This window comes from Stomoxys calcitrans, chromosome 4 (assembly GCF_963082655.1).
Source record: "Stomoxys calcitrans chromosome 4, idStoCalc2.1, whole genome shotgun sequence".
Taxonomy (NCBI): Eukaryota; Metazoa; Arthropoda; class Insecta; order Diptera; family Muscidae; genus Stomoxys; species Stomoxys calcitrans.
The window spans coordinates 3,532,560-3,552,414 of record NC_081555.1 but is presented as its reverse complement, the minus strand read 5'-3'; the positions used below and the strand labels follow the sequence as shown (position 1 = coordinate 3,552,414).

Here is a 19,855-nt window from a genome sequence, read left to right as displayed (position 1 = left end):
AACTACGTTGAAGTTGACAAAATTAGCTAACTTTTATGCTTCTCAAAGGGTTTTAAGCCACACCATACCATATCACAAATTGGCTGGTGACGCTAATGGTTAAGTGGTGAAAAATTTGGTACTATTCTTAGTTTAGGTTAGGTAAGAGTGGCTGTCCTTTACAGAGACACTTAGACAACTTTAAGCCCATTGTGATACCACAGTAGCGACAGACCAAGGCTTCTGGTTTGAATCGAACCAACGACCCCTGCACTGGTAATCCATGCACTCTACCAACTCGGCTACCGGGGCGCTTATTCTAAATAACTAGAGTCCAAATTTACCAATGTCCAATTTCATTCGTTGATTGAAAATATCTTTATATGACTGTAAGTTATGGAGAATCAATTTGTCTTTGAAAAATTATTTCATTAACACATATCTATTTCAAGAAAATTGAGATTAATGTCTTGCCAAACTTTGCCTTCTCTTTTACATTCACAACTTTGCACCTCAGGTGTCCAAGACACCTTCCACTTTACAAAAGCATCATTTATTTTCCACAAATTCTTTACTGTTTTTGTTCTTCCTCTTTTTCCTCCTCTTCAAATTTTCGTCTTCCTCTTTGTGTGTGTTTTTTTTTCAGAAACCAATTTAAAATTTTTATTTTTTTCTTGTTCATTTTTTATTGCAGCCTTACTATTTGGCACTTCACACCGAACTATTGCTGCAAAATTTTTGGGGATTTATTTTCGCTCATACATGAACGATGCAAAATAGGAATTTATTAAACTTCAACAACTCTGAGTCGTGATGCCTCCTCAAGTGCTGTGATGTGATGATGGAAGTACGCAGCAAACAGAAACGTCTTGGCCCAGCGCCAATTGCTTCATTCGAGAAATCCTTCGAGGATCCTTCACCATTGACTGTAGCAGCTACAGCTGCTCAAACAGAATTTGCTGAGCTAAGCAATAATATAGGCCTGGATGATGGCGATGAGGACGAGGCACCACTAACCCAAGTGGCAGAGGATAATCGTAGAAATGGCACAGCATGTGGCAATGCGGATGGCTTTGACGAATACAGCCATGGCGAGATTGGTCCTAGGACTATGGCTGCCGCTGGGAGGGTAAGTTTATTGCAAATGTACTGTGGCAGTAAGAGGATATCTGTTTAGGAAGTGAGTAGGATGTTGTTACTTGCCATTGTCAGAAGGAAGGAAGGAACTATTTAGTTAAAATGATGTTCATTTAACTTTAAATCACACAAGAACTTTTCAATAGTTTTGTTACTGCCAGCAGCCTTATAAAGAAAATGTTATCGATTTTCGATGAAACTTTTATGGAGAATCAACAGGAAATGGCTACAGTTTATTGGTATAAAATGCCAAAAATGAGGGTATATTAATCAGTGATATGGCCTTGTAAAAGGGCAAAGGTTAATGGCTAAGATAAACAAGATTGAGGCCCCCTTAAGGCACATTTTTTGGTAGGAAAACAATTTTTAATATATTTTTTTATTTAAAGGGAGGGTTGTAAAACAGCAAATGTGAGGTAAGGTTCTACTCTAAAATTGTTCAAAAGAAAAAGTTCTTATAAAAAAGGAAAATTTGATGCCCCAAATATGAAAACCTGCAGATTATCACGGATTAAAATTTTTGACTTTTTATATCCACCACCATAGGATGGAGGTATACTAATGTAGTCATTCCGTTTGTAAAACCGCGAAATCCACTTGATATTTTCCATAGAGACTCTTTATCGATGTAGGTCGTTGGGGATTACATATAGACCATATCGGTTGAGATTTGAATATAGCTCCATAAAATCCAATCCCCAGTTTTGACTTCTTGAGACCCTAAAGGACCCAATTTTCATTCGATTTAAATGAAATTTGGCAGAAAGACTTTTGTTCCGAGTTTCAATAACCGTGCCGAGTACGATCCGAATCGATTTATAAACTTATATAGCCTCCATATAAACCGATCCCCAGTTTTAATTTCTTGAGCCCCTTGAGGGCTCTATTTTTATCCGATTAGTCTGAAATTTGACCCAGGGACTTCTGTTCTGGCTTCCAATCGGTCTATAAACTGATATAAACCGATACCCTTATATAAACCGATACCCGGGTTTGACTTCTTGACCCTCTAGCAGCCTCAATTTTCACCCGGTTTGGCTGAAATTTGGCACAATGACGTCTGTTCTGTCTTCCAACATACGAGCAAGGTATGATTCAAATCAGTCTAAGAACTGATAAAGTTCTCTTATAAACCCAACCCCGGATTGACTTCTTGAGCCCTTAGAAGCCTCAATTTTCATCCTATTAGGCTGAAAATTGGGACAGACTGTTACGGCTTCCAGTATCCGTGTCAAGTATGATCTGAATCGGCCTATAACTGTTATGGGCCCACTTAAATACCGATGTCCCGATATGAATTCTTGAGGCCATAAAAACCTCAATCCATTCCCGATTTGATTTTTATAAAATATAGAAATACAAACTGAGATGAAAATTTAGTATATGAGCTACACTAACACACCCACAAAAAATATGATTCAGATAGGTCCATGAAGTGTGTTGACTACAATACTAGATCTACGTGATCAAGGATCAATTTCCATTCGATTTAGCTGACATTTTGGTATACAAAATACACTTTGAACCTCCAACACCCGCATCATCCATTAAAGAGATAGATGCCCTCATCACAGAAAAAAAAAAATAAAAATTGGTTTCAATAACGAAATTAATTGATCCAATGAATTTTTTTATTGAAACTTCTTCAATCACAAAAATGATTATATCAATCACCGTTTCTAAGAAGTAAACAATTTTCAATTTAAAGAATTTCATATTCAATTGTATCAATTAAAAAATTATTGAAATTTTCAAATAATTTTTTAATTGATCCAATTAAAATATGATTGAAAAAAAAAATACAAAATACACTTTGGACCTCCAACACCCGCATCATCCATTAAAGAGATAGATGCCTACATCACAGAAAAAAAAAATAAAAATTGGTTTCAATAACGAAATTAATTGATCCAATGAATTTTTTTATTGAAACTTCTTCAATCACAAAAATGATTATATCAATCACCGTTTCTAAGAAGTAAACAATTTTCAATTTAAAAAACTTCATATTCAATTGTATCAATTAATAAATTATTGAAATTTTCAAATAATTTTTTAATTGATCCAATTAAAATATGATTGAAAAAAAAATTCTTTTCAATCACAATCGTGATTGAAAATTTTGTGATTTTTAATTAAAAATTTAATTGATTCAATAATTTTGTTAATCAAATCTAAAAAAAAGTTCAAGTATGGTTTCAATTAAAAATTTTCTTGCGATCTCTTTTCTGTGATAGAGCCACAGTGAATTTTATACAAATCATTTATAATTAATTTCATATGACATTCATAAAAATTTTGCTTGTTAAGGCACATTCATTGCGGCATATCCAATTTTGGACGAACTTGGGAAAATAGGGAAAAATAAAGCAAAAATATGACTTGACTTACCAACTTTCACGTCTGCAATGAAAAGAAAAATGAAATTATTTAATTAGTTTTGGTCCAAGGTTTTTTGATATTTATTGAAACAAGTGGAAATTAATCGCCTCGGATAAATTTACTTATATAAAGGGTAATTTTTTAGCTATTGTCTTTTTGGAAACTCTGGTTTAAACAGCTCACGCACGTTTTTTGTTATGTTTCACTGTCATACATCTTCTGTTTGGTCTATAACATAACCATGAATCGTTTTACAAACGAAAAACGCTTGCAAATTACTGAATTTTATAACCAAAAGATATCGAAACATTGTGTTCAGAGACGAAGCTAATTTTTGACTCAATGGGTACCTCAATAAGCAGAATTGTCGATTTTGGAGTGAAGATCAGCCAGAAGCATTACAAGAGCTGCCAATACATCCAGAAAAGACACAGTTTGGTGCGGTTTATGGGCTGGAAGACAACTTTGAAGCATTTATTCATGAAATACCGGCCAAAATGTTGAAAAGGCTATGCCAAAATCGGACCAAGCGGATGGACCAAAAATCACCCTTTATAAACTACATTTCGCACAAACCCTGTGAAAGTAATGCCCCCTCTTTGAACCTACAGCACCACAATAGAAATATGGTCCGCCCTAAACCATACTTGGTACGGACATCGAGGGTCCTTACACAACTCACTGCGCTAGATTTCATCGAATCGGGTAATAAATGCACTTTCTATGGATACGTGACCTTAAATCGGGATATCGGTATACATGTCAGCTATATTAAAATTTCGCAGATCTTGACCATACTCGGTAGGGATGTCAAGGGTCTTAGCATAAGTAGCTGTGTCAAATTTTAGCGAAATCAGACAATAAATATGGCTTTCAAGGGCCCTAGACCTTAAATCGACTGGGCTACATCAAGATATAGTCCTATAAAGACCATCTTCGAAGTTAGTCTTCAATGTTTCAGCTTTTTATCTTCGTTTTTAAAGACAATAGCGTGATTTCAACTTTGCCACCGTGTCTGTATATGACGCTGAACGCCTGGATTCGAATCCGGACGAGAACATCAGAAAAAATTTTCACCGGTTTTTATCCCCTTCTAATATTGGGGACATTTCTAAGATACTTTGCCATGTAAAGCAAATAAAAGCGTCCTAAGTTCGGACGGGCCGAATTTTGGGTACCCACCAACATGGATTCCGCTAAAAATGTAGCCTTATTAACTGAGTTTGTATTTTAATTATTTTGGTCTCAAGAAGTCACATCTATCGAATATCGGTACTTAGAGGAGCCTATATGACCATATTGACCGATTCGGATAAAACTTGGCACTGATGTTATAAGTCATAAGATAGGCCGAACGGCCCACAGTGGTATAAAATCGAAAAAAACTAATAAAATATATGCCATTTGAGAACGAATAGAGATAACACTTTAAAATTCAAAATGAGTTGAGGTGTAATCGAGATCAAGGCCCAAAATTTTGCCAACATTTCAAAGAACAAAAATCAATAGTCGAATATCCTGGAAACCAGCGGAGATATTGTATACTTCAAGCAAAAATTTTTGTAAGGATTTTTAAGCACTAAAGCAATTTTTGAGGAAAAAGAAATTTGAAAATCGGATCACATATGGTGAAATGATAGCACGAACAGTTTTTTGAAATGCCAAGGTGACCGACTTTAGAGGCCTGCCAAGTGGCGCCCGGACCACCTAGGGCCTTGAAACATCTCAGCTCTAACCATTTAAAATTTAAAAGAGTTATCTCTCTTCGTTCTCAAACGGCATATTTTTCACCGGTTTTTTCGATTCTATCCCACTGTGCGGCGTGGATTCGGCTATAAATATGAGGTTACTTGTAATTGAGGTTAATAATTGAATTTCTTAATAAAATTTTAATGATAAAATTTGCATTTGCGTGATTTCAACAGACAGACGGACCTACTAGCCATCCATCGTCTTAGATTTTTACGATGATCAAGAATAGGGTCGCAAATGGCAAATTTTGCCCATGAACATTCCACTAAGGAACAAGGGCAAACTTCGCACATATCAATGTGTGCAGTCCGATTTAAGTTTAAATTCAAAAAAAGGGGGTCTCCTTTTTATAGCCGAGTCAGAACGGCGTGCCGCAGTGTGATACCCCTTTGGAGAGAAGTTTACATGGCATAGTGCCTCACAAATGTTGCTAGCATTAGGAGGGAAAAACCAACGTTGAAAATTTTTTCTGGTAGTCTTGCCAGGATTCGAACCCAGGCGTTCAGCGTCATAGGCGGACATACTATCCTCTGCGCTACGGTGGTTGGAAATGAATATTTCGACTAGCTGCAAAGAGAATTTCGTTAAATTTTTTAATTTCTTAAAAATTTTGAAATAAAATTTATAAATTGGATTTCAATGCCTCTTATTGTTATTGTTGTAGCCACATGCAAGCTCGTTCCGGTCCAAAGGACCGATAGCCACGGGAACATCATGGCCATTGGTTATTTAAAGGTGCCAACAACTCGCCTTGTGATAGGCACTCAGAATTTATGCAAAATCCGACGCCACCCGGCCTCTCACTGAGACTCTCTGCTCCATACCCCTGATTGTCCGCGACTGCAATTGCAGCTACTCCGTATGGATCATTTCACTATCTGCAACCTGTGGACGCGCCCGGAAGCTCGTAGCTAAGCTTCTCTTGATTACAATGAACACCACACCGATCGGAGCTTAAAGATCCAGCCAGTGTGGTGCTCATAGTTATTCTGTGCCGGGCAATGCCTCTTACATGAATTGTACCTACTGTCAAAGTAGTAAGCCAATTGCAATAAATGTATTTCTTTAAAATTTCTAGAAATCTCACTCAAAGAATTTTCAAAAAAATGTTGTTTGCAGCTTTTCAAAATTGCTGAATTTTGGTAAGCCAATTTGCCCAAAACATTCGTCCACTTAATGCCAAAGAAAATCGCAATGATACACCTTTTTTCAAATTCGAGAGTGAATTTTTCTAAGACATCTATATTTTTTGGTACTTCTTTACCGCTTTGGAGTTTGTGGGTTAATTAAAAAAATATTTTTTTTTTGAAAATAAAATGTTGACATTTAAAAAAATTTTCAAGAAAATTTTCTTCAGTGTTAACAGTCTATTACATCGGTATCATATTTAGAGGAAAATCAGTTATTCTTTAAAATGTTCCCAAAAACTACCTCTTTCTCGTTTCTATATATGTATATCGAACAAAGTCTAAAATTTAATTCTTAAAAAAAATTAAATTTCCCCTTAAATTAATTTTTCTGTGTAAGCTCCTTAACACTGTGCTCAAGCAAATGTTATGGCTTTGTCAAAGGTATTTGTCTTTAAGTTAATTATTGAATAAATTACTTTTGCTTAATCCCTTAAATACAACATGAAGCAACATTGTAGATTTTGCCCACATTTCCAAGAATACCCATCTTGGGGAATTAATTAACCTTGATTGTTGGCCTATTAAAGTGTGTGACCTATAATAATTAAAGCCCAACTACGACTAATAACGTTTACCAACTATGCTTTGATTACAACTACTATTAAATAATAATCGTTCATTTATTATCACACCCAGCAAGCAACGCCAACAAACACCTGAAAGCACACCAACCAGTCAAGCAATGTGCCAATTTATAGTTCTAAATAAACCTCGGCTAACAATGAATGCTATGCTGAATTTGTGCCGAGTGGGTGGGTGAAAGGATGCCTTGTCTCAAAATCGCAGCAATGCAAATTGTCAACAACGACAACAACTTGAATGAAATAACAGCACACAGCAGAGAATTGTATTGTAAAATACAATCGGCCGCCCCCACTCAGAGAGCAGAAAGCTACAAACTGTTACAAATATAAACACCAATAGATGTTGTGACATTAAAATTTACAATTTGACACTTAAAGCTTGTCGTACGCAAGCATTTAATAAAGGCTCACTTACAATTAGAGCAAACATACACCTACATTTTCACACTTGTGCACTACAAAATTCACGCCAACCATGGCATACAGGCACAAGCACGAACTTAAATATAATTTACCTAACACGGTCATGCTTTTAATATTTGTGTAACTAATACACATGTGCATGTTCTCTCTCTATCTCTCTTTCTCCCTTACGCTCGCGTTTTCTTGCGCTCTTACACCAAATACGACAAGCATTGATTTGTAATACTTGTGCATTGGGAAGATGGAAATGAAAATGTACAAAAACAATTGTAACAAGTAACACAAATACACAAAATTATATACTCACTGTACATAAGATAAAAATATGCGTTTTTATATATATTTATAGACTACGATGGCAGAAAGACACACACACATACATATATATATTGTACATATTTCTTTACTCTTGTCTATATATTTATGTGTGTACATACATGTGTGAATGTGATACCAAAGCAAAAACTCCGTCACGTGGCTGTTTAAGGAAAGACTAGTTAACAGCTTTGACTACTTACCCAAGTGTAAAGGAATGAAAAACTACCGCTTCGCTAGCTCTGCATACAAATAACCGTTATGGAGTCAGAGAATGAGAGCAAGGAAGCGCGAGAGAGGTGGGGTGCTATGTTTGGTTTTGAGGGGTTTGCCGAAGGCATCACAACATCAATACAACACAATTTAGAGATATTATAAAGCAGCAAAGAAAACGTAGAATAAGAAGAACAAGCAAAAACTATAAGAATAAAATTAACATGTGCGTGCATGTCAACATATCTGTCAAAGTTTGTCTGAAGTTAAGTAAATAAAGGAGAAAACAAACAAAGAGACGTGCTGTGAAACAAAGAGTAGAGTAGATAAGGCTCCACAACAACCATCAAAGGCAAAGGCATACAAAAGAAAAATGGTTGCATGTAAGCCATAGAGCGAGAGAGAGAGAGAGAGTTGAAGTGAAAGAGTGGACAGGTTAGACAGTGTTGTCGACATAAGAATAAATGGTAATATAAAATAAAATGAAATGGAATAAAATAATATAAAACAAATACGTAGAATAGAATAAAAAAAATTATATAAAATAAAATATAATAAAATTATATAAAATAAAATGAAATAAATTAAAATAAAATAAAATACAACAAAAATAAAAAAAAATTATAACAAAACAGATATATATTAGAACAAAATAATACGAAATTAAATAAAATAATATAAAGTATGTAATAAAATATAAACAAGTAAGAGCGTGCCAAGTTCAGCCGGGCCATTGTGTTATATTTCAGTCCAATCGGACAAGAATTGCGCCTTGTAGGGGCTCAAGAAGCAAAATCGGGAAATCGGTTTATATGGGAGCTGTATCAGGCTATAGATCGATTCTGATCCATATTTGTATATTAAAGGTCACTGGAAAGGCCGTTGTACAAAATTTGAGCCAAATCGGATGAGAATTGCGCCCTCTAGAGGCCCAAATCCGTTTATATGGCAGCTATATCAGGTTATGAATTGATTTGAACCATATTTAGCAAAGTGATACCAAAACACCATGTGCAAAATTTCAGTCAAATTGGACGAGAATTGCGCCATCTAGAGGCTCAAGAAGTCGAGACCCCAGACCGGTTTATATGGTAGCTATACCAAAACATGAACCGATTTGGCCCATTTACAATCCCACCCGACCTACACTAATAAAAAGTATTTATGCAAAATTTCAAGCGCCTAGCTTTACTCCTTTGAATGTAAGCGTGCTTTCGACAAATAGACGGACATGGCTAAATCGACTTAAAATATCATGACGATCAAGAATATATATACTTTATGGGGTTTTAGAGGCATATTTCGAGGTGTTATAAACAGAATGACGAATTCTATGTCCTTAAGTTGGTTCAAATCTGGTAGGTATTCTTACCCAAATGCCGGAGTGTGTTAGAACCGGAACAATGCGAATCGTGCCATCCACGAAAGCGCTATTAATTAATTAATTTAAATTTGAATTCATACTAAATTTTAGTGGATTGGGCTGAAATTGTAAGCATGAAGTATAATTATTCCCTCAAGACCCCACATCAAATACCTTGTGTATAGATTTATTCGTAGGTATAGCTCTCATATAAACTAAATTTCTCTTTTAATTTGTTGGGTCCCTAATCTCTGAACCCTAACTTTTATTGATATTTCACTATATTATCAATTTTTATTTGATTATATTTTTCTTAAAGAATTTGATTGGACTTTATGTCCTTTTTTTCTAACTATTTTTAAAATAATAATATTGACATCACTGACAATTGCTGTCACCTTAACATTACAAAAGCAAATGAGAGAGCTTTATAGCATTTCTTTTTCACGTAAACACTCACACAAGCAATGACAACCATTGCAATTTAACAATGAAAGAAAGCTTAAAGTTTCAGATAAACAGCTGTTCCAAGCTTTGTTCTCTCGCCGAACATTCATTATCTTTTTCCATCTCTGTGAGCTCCTAACAGTATACTAACAAAAAAAAAACTTTTAAACTCTTTTTCCCATTGTAGGGGGTTAGAAGCTTTAAGGAAAATTTTTCTACATTTAGTTTATAGTGGAGCTCACGCGTGATGATAACGTGAAATGGTTGCAATGCCCATCATGGTATAAAGCGAAAAAAGAGAGCACCAGAGAAATTGTAGCATACTTTTATGGGGCTGCAAAGTGAAAAAATATGATTTTATGAAATTCCAAAGGAAAAAAATGTGAAAATATCAAGAAAATTCCTTGAAAAGTGTAAAATCTTTTAAAAAATCCAAGAAAAAGCAATTCAAGTCAGTTGAAATACAAACAGCTTAGTAGATATTCACAGAAAATCACATAACAAAGCCTATTTAAAGGCTGGAACGGGAACAAGGTAATACCAGGAAATTACACATAAATTTTCATTAAAGTTTAAACAGGCCAACTTACAAATGATAACGAAAATCTTATTTTTTCGGTATTCTAAAAACATCAAAAAGAGTAAAAACTTATGCTGCAAACAAAAGTTAAGAATTAAGGCTCCTAGAGAAAAAATAAAACAAAAAAACGAAAAACACAAGGGCAACATTAAACCCAGATTAATGAACAGCATAGGATAAAAATTAAACCCTAAAAAAGTGGAGAATCAAGTTTCCTACCTATACATACGTGACTGCCAGAAAGAAAAGAAGTGTATGAAAGAGAATTGATGTACATGTGCCACACAAATGTTTATAAGTAGTAAAAAGTAAAGAGGATACCAAGGATTTATCAATTTGCCCCAAATAAGTAAGAACAAATTTCAGCAGACTTTGTGGCAACAGCATACTGTTAGTGCTGTGCTAAGTATATTAAAGGCATCTCTCATACCTCCATGCATATATATGAAGAAATGAAACAAGTTCAAAAGCCATAGTAACTGTCGTATATTCCAAGAATGACAAAATCATTTCAAATGGAACAATATTAGGATTGGGAAGGGAAATGTATGAAAATAGAATGAAAAGTAAAGTCGATGACCGTGTGTTAGTATAATTTTGTATATCTATCAACATTTTTGGACTGGGGAATGGTTCGGAAAGTAGTCCCACATGATCAAAATTAGTGGTTATGGTTTAAAACAACTTAAATATTGAAGCCTATCACAAGGCAGCTAAACTCTTATCAAAATAATTGAAATAAAGCAGCTCAATAACGATCCTCAGAGCAACCCTGTATCACAGTCGAAACACATTCTATGGTATAAACTACATAATTCATTTAATTCTTAGGAAATCAACGAATATGATTTTTTTTTCATCAGGCTTTTTGTTAACGGTATAAGACCATTTAAAGTTCAAAGAGGTCACAAACTGTAACAAACTCATCTAATTTTTGTTATTTGTGTAGCCCACTTTCAGGACCAGCATGTCCTCAAAGTGCATTCGAGAGAAATAAACAACCCAAAAATTGGTATTAATGTTGAAGCATACCTTTCGGTGCACAGCATTCAAAGGGTGAAGAACACAAAAAGAAAATAGTGTAATATAATAAACTGGCAAGTGTTGTACACATTTGGCATCATGTGCTCAACTACTACACCAATGCCACAAAATCCCACTTTTACTTATAGCAAAAAAACTAGCACACTTGCCGATAGAAATGGTGACATCAATGGGAAATGAAACGATGCGAACAATGTATGCAAAAGCAAAATAAAACCCAACACAAGAACATTTTAAATTAAGCACACTTTTGGTAAACAACATGCACAAGAGCATAGTTTTTGGCAGAAATGTTATAACGGCCTAAATTAGATTTGTAATGAACAAAGGACACATTTTATTGTTGGCATCATAGTTGGAAGATTACGGTATATTTTTGGCAATAACATTACAATTGAATTGAGATTTAATTTTGCATTTCGTGTAAGTTGATTAGGAAAAGTTTCTGTTTCAAAAAAAGTTAGTGGTATACTTTTGGAAGGTACCAAAAAATTTGTAAAAAAGATGAGTTGCATTTAAAAAAAAATGATATATTTGTACAAAGTCACAATTTACATTTTGTATTAGGAATGTTAAAGAGAGAAAGAAGACATACAACATGTGACGCATATTTCATAATCAACATTATTATTTATACTACACATCTAATGCAATATCCACCTTTCAATTGTAAGCACATGATTCAGAGCATTTATAGTCATTAATTAAATGTTCTACATTTTTATGTCGCCTAAAAGTATGCCATAGCTGTAAATAAAACTTTCATCCCTGAAGTATGCAATATTTTTAATATTAATAAATAATAAATTTTATTTAATTTAAAAAAAAAAAATTAACATCTGCCTTAAAATGTAAGACTTTATTAAAAATTTAATTTTTTATTAAATTAAGTGCTCTGGTTAAACGTAAAATTCAAAACTAAAAGACTTAATCCCCGTTTAAGCTGCTCTTTCAATCCGGATTTAATGGCTCGATCATCTGTTTTCCCTTTATAAAAACAGCTGACAAGAGCCTTAAATTCAAATTTAATGAGCAGTGTAAACGGGGTTTTAAGGTAGTTTCAAATTAGTCAAATATTTAAACTAAGTTGTATCATCATTTTCGTCCTACATTCGATTGGAAATAAAGTTTGTGTTTCCTTGTTTGATTGAACAATTTATTTGTAATGTAAAAAAAACCTTTTTTGATCTAATGGTTAACGCTATTTGATTTGTTTTTGGACAAACAAAATGTTTCAAATAAATGTATCTAATGCGAATATAATATCAATAACTTAAGGATTTGACATATTTTTGGCAAAAATTACAAATCAAGTTGGGTCAAATATTTGACTAATCTGAACGATAAACTGTACGATTTGTTGGCAGCCTTATGTTGTTGTCTCTTCATGTGTGAATGTTTTACTATAGGGCTTGCCTAATTAGTTTGCCGGCGCTTAAGTACGCCACGGGCACAAAAACTTTCTAGGCTTTGCAGGCACAATGTATGGTTGATGCTTTCCAATTTAGCTTTTTAAGGTTTTAAAAGTAGTACAGCCAGTTTAGGCTCTGTATCACTTCTTCTTTATTGTCATCTCATCGTCCTTATATACATATTCCGTATAATGGTACTAGCCTATTCTTACAAACTGATCATTCAAATATGTGATATTCATATTCTGATATTCTGATCTATCTAGTTAACCTTACATATGGAAGACATATGATCTTAATTAAGGGTTGTTCACATTCAATAGATATTAATATTCACAGTGAATGATATGTTGTAACTCTGCAAAACACTTTTTACAGACAAGTACATTTTATTTTGAAGTTCACAATAAATTTTGAATGTAAGAATGTTTTCGCGCTTTTATTTAATTTTTTTTCAAGGGTTAACCTTCGTTTTTGTGCCTTAACATAAAGAAGTTATGAATTAAAACAAGTAAAAGCGTGCTAAGTTCGGCCAGGCCGAATCATAATATGACTCCCGTCCGTCCGTCCGTCGAATGCACGCTACTCGTCGAACGCGTAAAGCTAGACGCTTGAAATTCTGCACAGCTACTAGGTATTGATGTAGGTCGTTGGAGATTGCAAATGGGCAACATCGGTTCAGATATAGATATAGCTTCCATATACACCGATCTCCCAATTCGACATCTTGAGCCCTTACAAGCCGTAATTTTTGTACGATTTGACTGAAATTTTGTACGTAGTATTCTGTTATGACTCTCAACAACTGTGCCAAGTACGATCCAAATCGATCTATAACCTGATATAGCTCGCATATAAATCGATCTCCTAATTTGATTTCATGAGCCCTTAGAAGCCGTAATTTTTGTACGATTTGGGTGAAATTTTGCCTATGGTGTTCCGTTATGACTTTCAACAACTGTGCTAGGTACGGTCCAAATCGGTATATAACCTTATATAGCTCCCATATAAACCCATCTCCCGATTTGACTTCTTGAGCCCTTACAAGCCACAATTTGTGTGCGTTTTGGCTGAAATTTTGCATGCTTCCAACAACTGTGTCAAATACGGTCTAAATCAGTCTAAAACCTGAGATAGATTCCACTAAACACTAAACACACTAAAACAGTTTCCCGTAATTTCAAAATGCAAATTTGCCCATCAAAATTCCTTTAAGGAACTGGGGCAAAAAACCTCACAAATCAATGAGTGCTGTCCGATTCAAATTTGAGCCCAATGATAAGTGACGTTCTTTTTTATAGCCGAATCCGAACGCCGTGCCGCAGAACGACACCTCTTTGGGGAGAAGTTTCTACAAGGCAAAGAACCTTACAAATGTCGCTAGCATTAGGAGGGGATAACCAGGACCCAGGCGTTTAGCGTCATAGGCAGACATGCTAATCTCTGAGCTGTAAATAAAGAAAAAGTAGCTGAAATCCTGAATAACATGTTCTATATATAAAGATTGAAGGGTATTGTCAGGGTAAAAAAACTTTATATATTTGTCACAAAATCTTGCAAGAATTTTTAGCAATAAAACATGTGTTTTTATCGTTTACTTGGCGAAAATTTCCTTCGTGTGAAACAAATTATTTTTTAATGTGTCACTTCTCGTTGTAAAGAGTTTAGTTGACTTATGACCTTCACTCATCTAAAAATCCTCTACACCCAGCTCTTTAGTGTCTCGTCAAACATTGATAAGAGAGAAGTCTTGCTTCTGCTCCTCAATGAAATGTTTGTGGTAGTTGCAAACAATTGCATCGTATACCAAATTTTTGCCCCAAAGGATTACAATAGAGAATTTCAATGGTCCCACACACAAAAAAATAATTCGTTTGACATAAAGGAAAGTTTCGCCAAGTAAATTTCTTTTCTGAAAAACTCAAATTGTTATGAATTATAAGCAAATCTCAGTTGGTAATTAAAACTCTTTTAGAGTATATTTCGAGTTTATTTTACAGAATTACGAGTATGTTAAAAGCTTTCCAACACCAATATGATTTTGTATTTATAGCAAAACACACAAAGAAAATATTTATTGGAGTTGTAGTTTCCGCCCATTTAAATACTTACTTTGTGATGGGTATTTCTTTGTCGGGTAAATGTGATTTAAAAATATATATGGCCTTAGAAATTCTTGTACCTGGCAGCCATTTGTGTGTTGTTCTAATGATTTTCGTCATTTGACATACCAGTAGTTGTGTACCGAATCTTTAAAAAAGGTCACTTTCCGAGTGTGCCATCCGCCCTTGTCCGAGCTGCTCAATATACTGACCGCTCCTTGCTCCGCCGAAACAAAAAAGAAAAAAATTTTGTATGTAAGAATGTGTCTATACCAGTGATGAGCACACAATTGCAATTATTTGCAAGCCCGTTGGTCTGCTTGGGATTATTTTCTTGTGTATGTACAAAGATATTTGAAATAGAATGAGTATTTTTGCCAACCACTGGTCTATACGCTCAAATACTCACCACGTCTCTCTAGTATGAGAGACAAACGAGAATGAATATTGGTCCGGTACACAAATAATGGTTTTCGGCTATCGAAGCACTTTTGGAATTAATGAGTTTTTGGTTTTACAACAAAAGGAAGGTCCTTTTACCGTAAACGAAGCACTTAAAACGTTTACAACAAACAAAATTAGTTACGTTCAATAATTATACGTTTATGGGCAACGTTTAATATGTTGAATCGAAACGTTACACGGTTAAAATAAAAGGAAAACTTCGTGATAAAAGTATTTTGTTTGTCGTAAGAAATTCCCAAAAGTTTTATTTTTTTGGGTGCAAACTGGAGATTTTTTGGGGGATATTTCTCTATAAACCTTTTAAAAATTTACCAAATAAAAGGTTGTGAAAAACAATCAGCCGACACCAATTTTTTAGAATATTTGACTCTTATAGTCTTTGAGAATGTTATCTTATTCTTTAATAACATTCATTCACGTTTTCTCCTATTTGTGGCATTTTCAAACAGCACATATTGACATCCTCAATGTTAATCGGCCCTTTCCACGCTTTGTTTTCGGCAAGTAACTAAATCTTAGTGGTCCATGGAAGCTATTCAGATCAGTTTTTCTGAATTTTGACAAGGGTTTAACAAGTCAAAAATGTGGATAGAATTAAATGGAAATTTTTAAAGCTAAATTTAACCCGGATCACCCTGGTGCAAAAATTTTAGAGAGTTGCTACAGTTTTTTACCCATAAAATTGCATCGGTTTGACATAATGAAGTAAATCTGCATTGTTTTGAAGGTGAAAAGTAAGTCTTTTAAACGAAGGTTAATTTGTCATTTTTCGAATAATTTATATATGAAAAATAAATCATGGAATATCGTTAAAGTAAAAATGTGCCAAAAAGTTTTAGGATGATTCGGGTTAATAGACTTGTTCTATTTGCAATCTCTCTAGACATGAATCAATGAATAAAATATCAGCATAATTTCAAGAGAATATCTTTTTTTGTACGCAAGGCTTAAAGGTATGGTCGGACGATTGGATTATGTTACAGTATGCTGTAACATATAGGGTCACAAAAAGATATTTTGAGCTGTTACAAACATAATGACGAGATTGATGAACATTTCTATTGCCCTTTATAAAAAGTCCATTAAAACGCTGGGTATTGCACCCAACCACATCTACAATGAGGAAAGTCCTTCCAAGGAAACCATACGCAGATTATTATAGAATGTTAAAAAAAAAACAAAGAAAATATCATATTTCTTCATCAGAGAACTCATTTACCTTTGACAAGAGAAAAAAATGTCAACCTTCTTTGACACAAGTGTTTGCTGTCTAATTAGGGAGGGTGGTATCTGAAGGGTAAACGTTCATTAAATATGGCCTGAGATCGCATTCAGACGATGCCAATAGTAGAAGAACAACAACAACGACAACCATAACAGAAAAGTTAAATGTTGTTTTTTTTTCGTTGCTTTTGTTTTGTTTATTTAATAACAATCAAAATAACATTAATGCAAGAAAAGCATAAAACGACGAAAGTCAACATCATAAAATTTAGAAATTTATGGGCAAAACCAAAAAAGTAAAGAAGAAAGGAGCAACCCAAACAAAAAGAAATATGAATGGAAGATAAAAGCAATAATTAAAGCCTGGCAACAACAAAAAAGGGCAAGCAAAACAATAATGAAGCTGAAAAAGTTAAAAAACTGGCCAGACTTGAGTAAAAATTTATTATTTTTGTTTTTTTTTTTTTTGGAAAAACCCAAAAAGATTTCTCATCTTGGCGTGAAAATATTGACATTGCAATGGCCATGCTCAGCAAAACATATTTAAACCCACGTATATATGTATGTCTGCATGTAATTGTGATGATGAAGTTACAAAATGTTGAAAGGACATTTTTATCCTTGCTGCTGCTGCTATTGTTTGCAAATGTTGGCATTGTTTTTGCAACCGTCCTGCTGCTACTGCTGCTGTTGTTGATGTTGCCTGCGAGCACATTAAAGTTAAAAACTCAACCACTCAAAAAAGTTATTTTGTTTGCAGCCTATGTTGCTGTAACTCTTGTCGTTCATATTCCTCATCTTCAAGGTTTCCACTGCAGGCCCCGCTCCCCCCACTCTCACTCCCATTACCAAGTACTGAGTCTCTTCAAAAAAAAAAAAAAAAAAACACAAACACACAGTCAGAGTTTAACAATACTTATGGGTCATGTTGTTATTGTATTTTCTCTAATAATTTTTTTTTCGAAATTTGGTTGCTGTTGCGAAGGTAATAAACCAACATAAAAACAACAAGAACAACAGAAACCCGCCTTATACACCATCTTTAGTAAAGGGATATTAAAGTTACACTCACACTCACACACGCACATGTGTATGCATGGTTGTCTTTCTAATGCTGACACACACTTGTTTTCTCTTTTTAAAGTGTTCGCTCTCTCTCTCACTCTCTCCACCCACCATACACTCATTTAATTCATTCCGGCTAAGGTATTTACAATTGCCATTCATTCGTTGTTAGCATTTAGTTTTATTTGTGATTTTTTCAAAGTATAAGGAATCAAACCATTTTGTTCAGATCTCAGAATTCGCCGCTAGACGTTTACTTTTCTGCGAAACAAAAATTCTTTTTTAATAAGTATTTTTGTTTTCATTTGAAAGTTCAATTCAACTTTGTGCCATTTAATTTATTTTTATAGCTTTACTTTTCTTATAGCTGTTGTCGAAGTAACTCGTCCCGCAGTAACAGAAACTTTTTACTTGAATAAAGCCAGACTTTGTAAAGATGTTTATTTCTCTGCCTCATTTAATATGGAATTGATAAAATGTATTGAATTTTTTAATTTAATGGCTCAGGAATCTTTAGGCTAATTTCTGATTCCTAAGCTACATAACATTTGACTGAAGAATCGGACATTGATATATGTAGCAACAATTTTCTACTAATGGGTGTTTTTATTGTAGATGTGTGGAGGCCACCGTAGCGCAGAGGTTAGCGTGTTCTCCTATGACGCTGAAAGCATGGGTTCGAACCCGGAGGTTATACTCTTCTAATGCTAGCGACATTTGTTCGGTTCAATGCCATGTAAAAACTTTTCCCCATAGAGGTGTCGCACTGAGGCAAACCGATTGGACTCGGCTATAAAAAGGAGATCCCTTATCATTGAGCTTAAACTTGAATCGGATAGCACTCATTGATGTGTTAGAAGTTTGCCCCCGTTCTTAATGGAATGTTCATGGGCAAATTTGCATATTGCAACTCCCATTACTTATGATTGAAGAATCAGACCATAGTATATATTGCAGCAAACATATACCAAAATTTTGTTAGCTACCAAAATCAGTTGAAAAATTGAAAATCGGTTGAGAAATACTTTCACAAAAAACAAATTAAGATATCAGCCTCTGCGAAAAACTTTGTTAGTCGAATTTCTATGACACTATAGAAAATATCTCGCACACAAAAGCAGGTTTTACGTAGGATTTTTCAAGCACTTGCCAGCAAATAAAAAATTTTTAAAATCCATTAAGACAGCCCGAACTAAATTTTGTAGGAGCGAGGTGACCATCCTTGAAGGTCCACCAATAGGATAACATCCACAGCTATAACTGAAAATTTCATGCATTCACAAATGGCAGACTTATTTCCACTAATTTTTTTCCCATCTCATCGTTCGTCGTGTGTGGTGTAGATTTCCCTATCTATACCCAAAAAGGGTATACGGTTAACAGTCGTTGGTTAACCATGCTGCCAGTGGGATGAGCCGTTGGTTAACCGTAGTTCAAACAAAAATTTGGCAAATTTTTGCGCTTGTTGTTATTATCATTATCGGATAATTTGGGTCACAACATGGGAGGTACGCTTTTGATTGGCTTTTATTGCGTTTGAGAGCAGATGAACTCAAAGTGCCACGTTTCTAACTCTGGTGTGAACTTAACACGGTACTCACTAGTTGTGGGTATGTAAAACACCATAATCCATTTGAGTAATCTCGTTGACGATATCGATAACCGCGTAGCCAGTCAAATGTTTTAATAACATCACAAATTAGACAAACCTTAACAAATTTTTTCTATGGTATTCTTTGAATAGAAATACTCAACTTAAAGATTTATAGCTGTACGAATATTCTGCATGATTTGCTCTTATGTTTTAAAAATGATTTCCGCGGCTAGCTCGACAAAATTCCAGCTGAAAGCACAATTTTTGGATAAGTAAGGACCGTGTATACACCAGAGAACTGTAAATGCAAAAATGCAAATTTACCTATGAACATTCCATAAAGTGACTGGGGCAAACTTCTCGCAACTCAATGAGTGCTGTTCGATTCAAATTTAAGCTCAATGATAAGGGACCTCTTTTTTACAGCCAAATCCGAAAGGCGTGCTGCAGAGCGACACCTCTTTGGGGAGAAATTTGTACATGACAAAGTACCTCGCAAATGTCGCCAGCATTAGGAGGGGATAACCACCGCTGAAAACTTCTGATATTCCTGCCAGGATTCGAACCCAGGCGTTTAGCGTCAT

The 19,855-nt window shown here is 34.6% G+C and overlaps 1 protein-coding gene across 8 annotated transcripts in view; it reads left to right on the top strand.

Annotated features, from left to right (window-relative positions):
- Positions 1-679: 679 nt before the first annotated feature.
- Positions 680-19,855, top strand: part of LOC106093130 (serine-rich adhesin for platelets) — a 74,759-nt gene continuing 55,583 nt past the window's right edge. For 7 of the 8 annotated variants that reach the window (XR_001222303.2, XM_013260160.2, XM_013260150.2 and 4 more), the window contains exon 1: positions 680-1,108. Coding sequence is in view for 6 of the 8 variants with exons in the window: in XM_013260160.2 (XP_013115614.2) it covers positions 818-1,108 (291 nt within the window). In the remaining 2 variants the exon portion in view is untranslated. Of the gene's footprint in view, positions 1,109-9,981; positions 10,320-19,855 lie in introns of those variants that run through there. The other variant, XM_013260178.2, reaches the window with a different exon arrangement.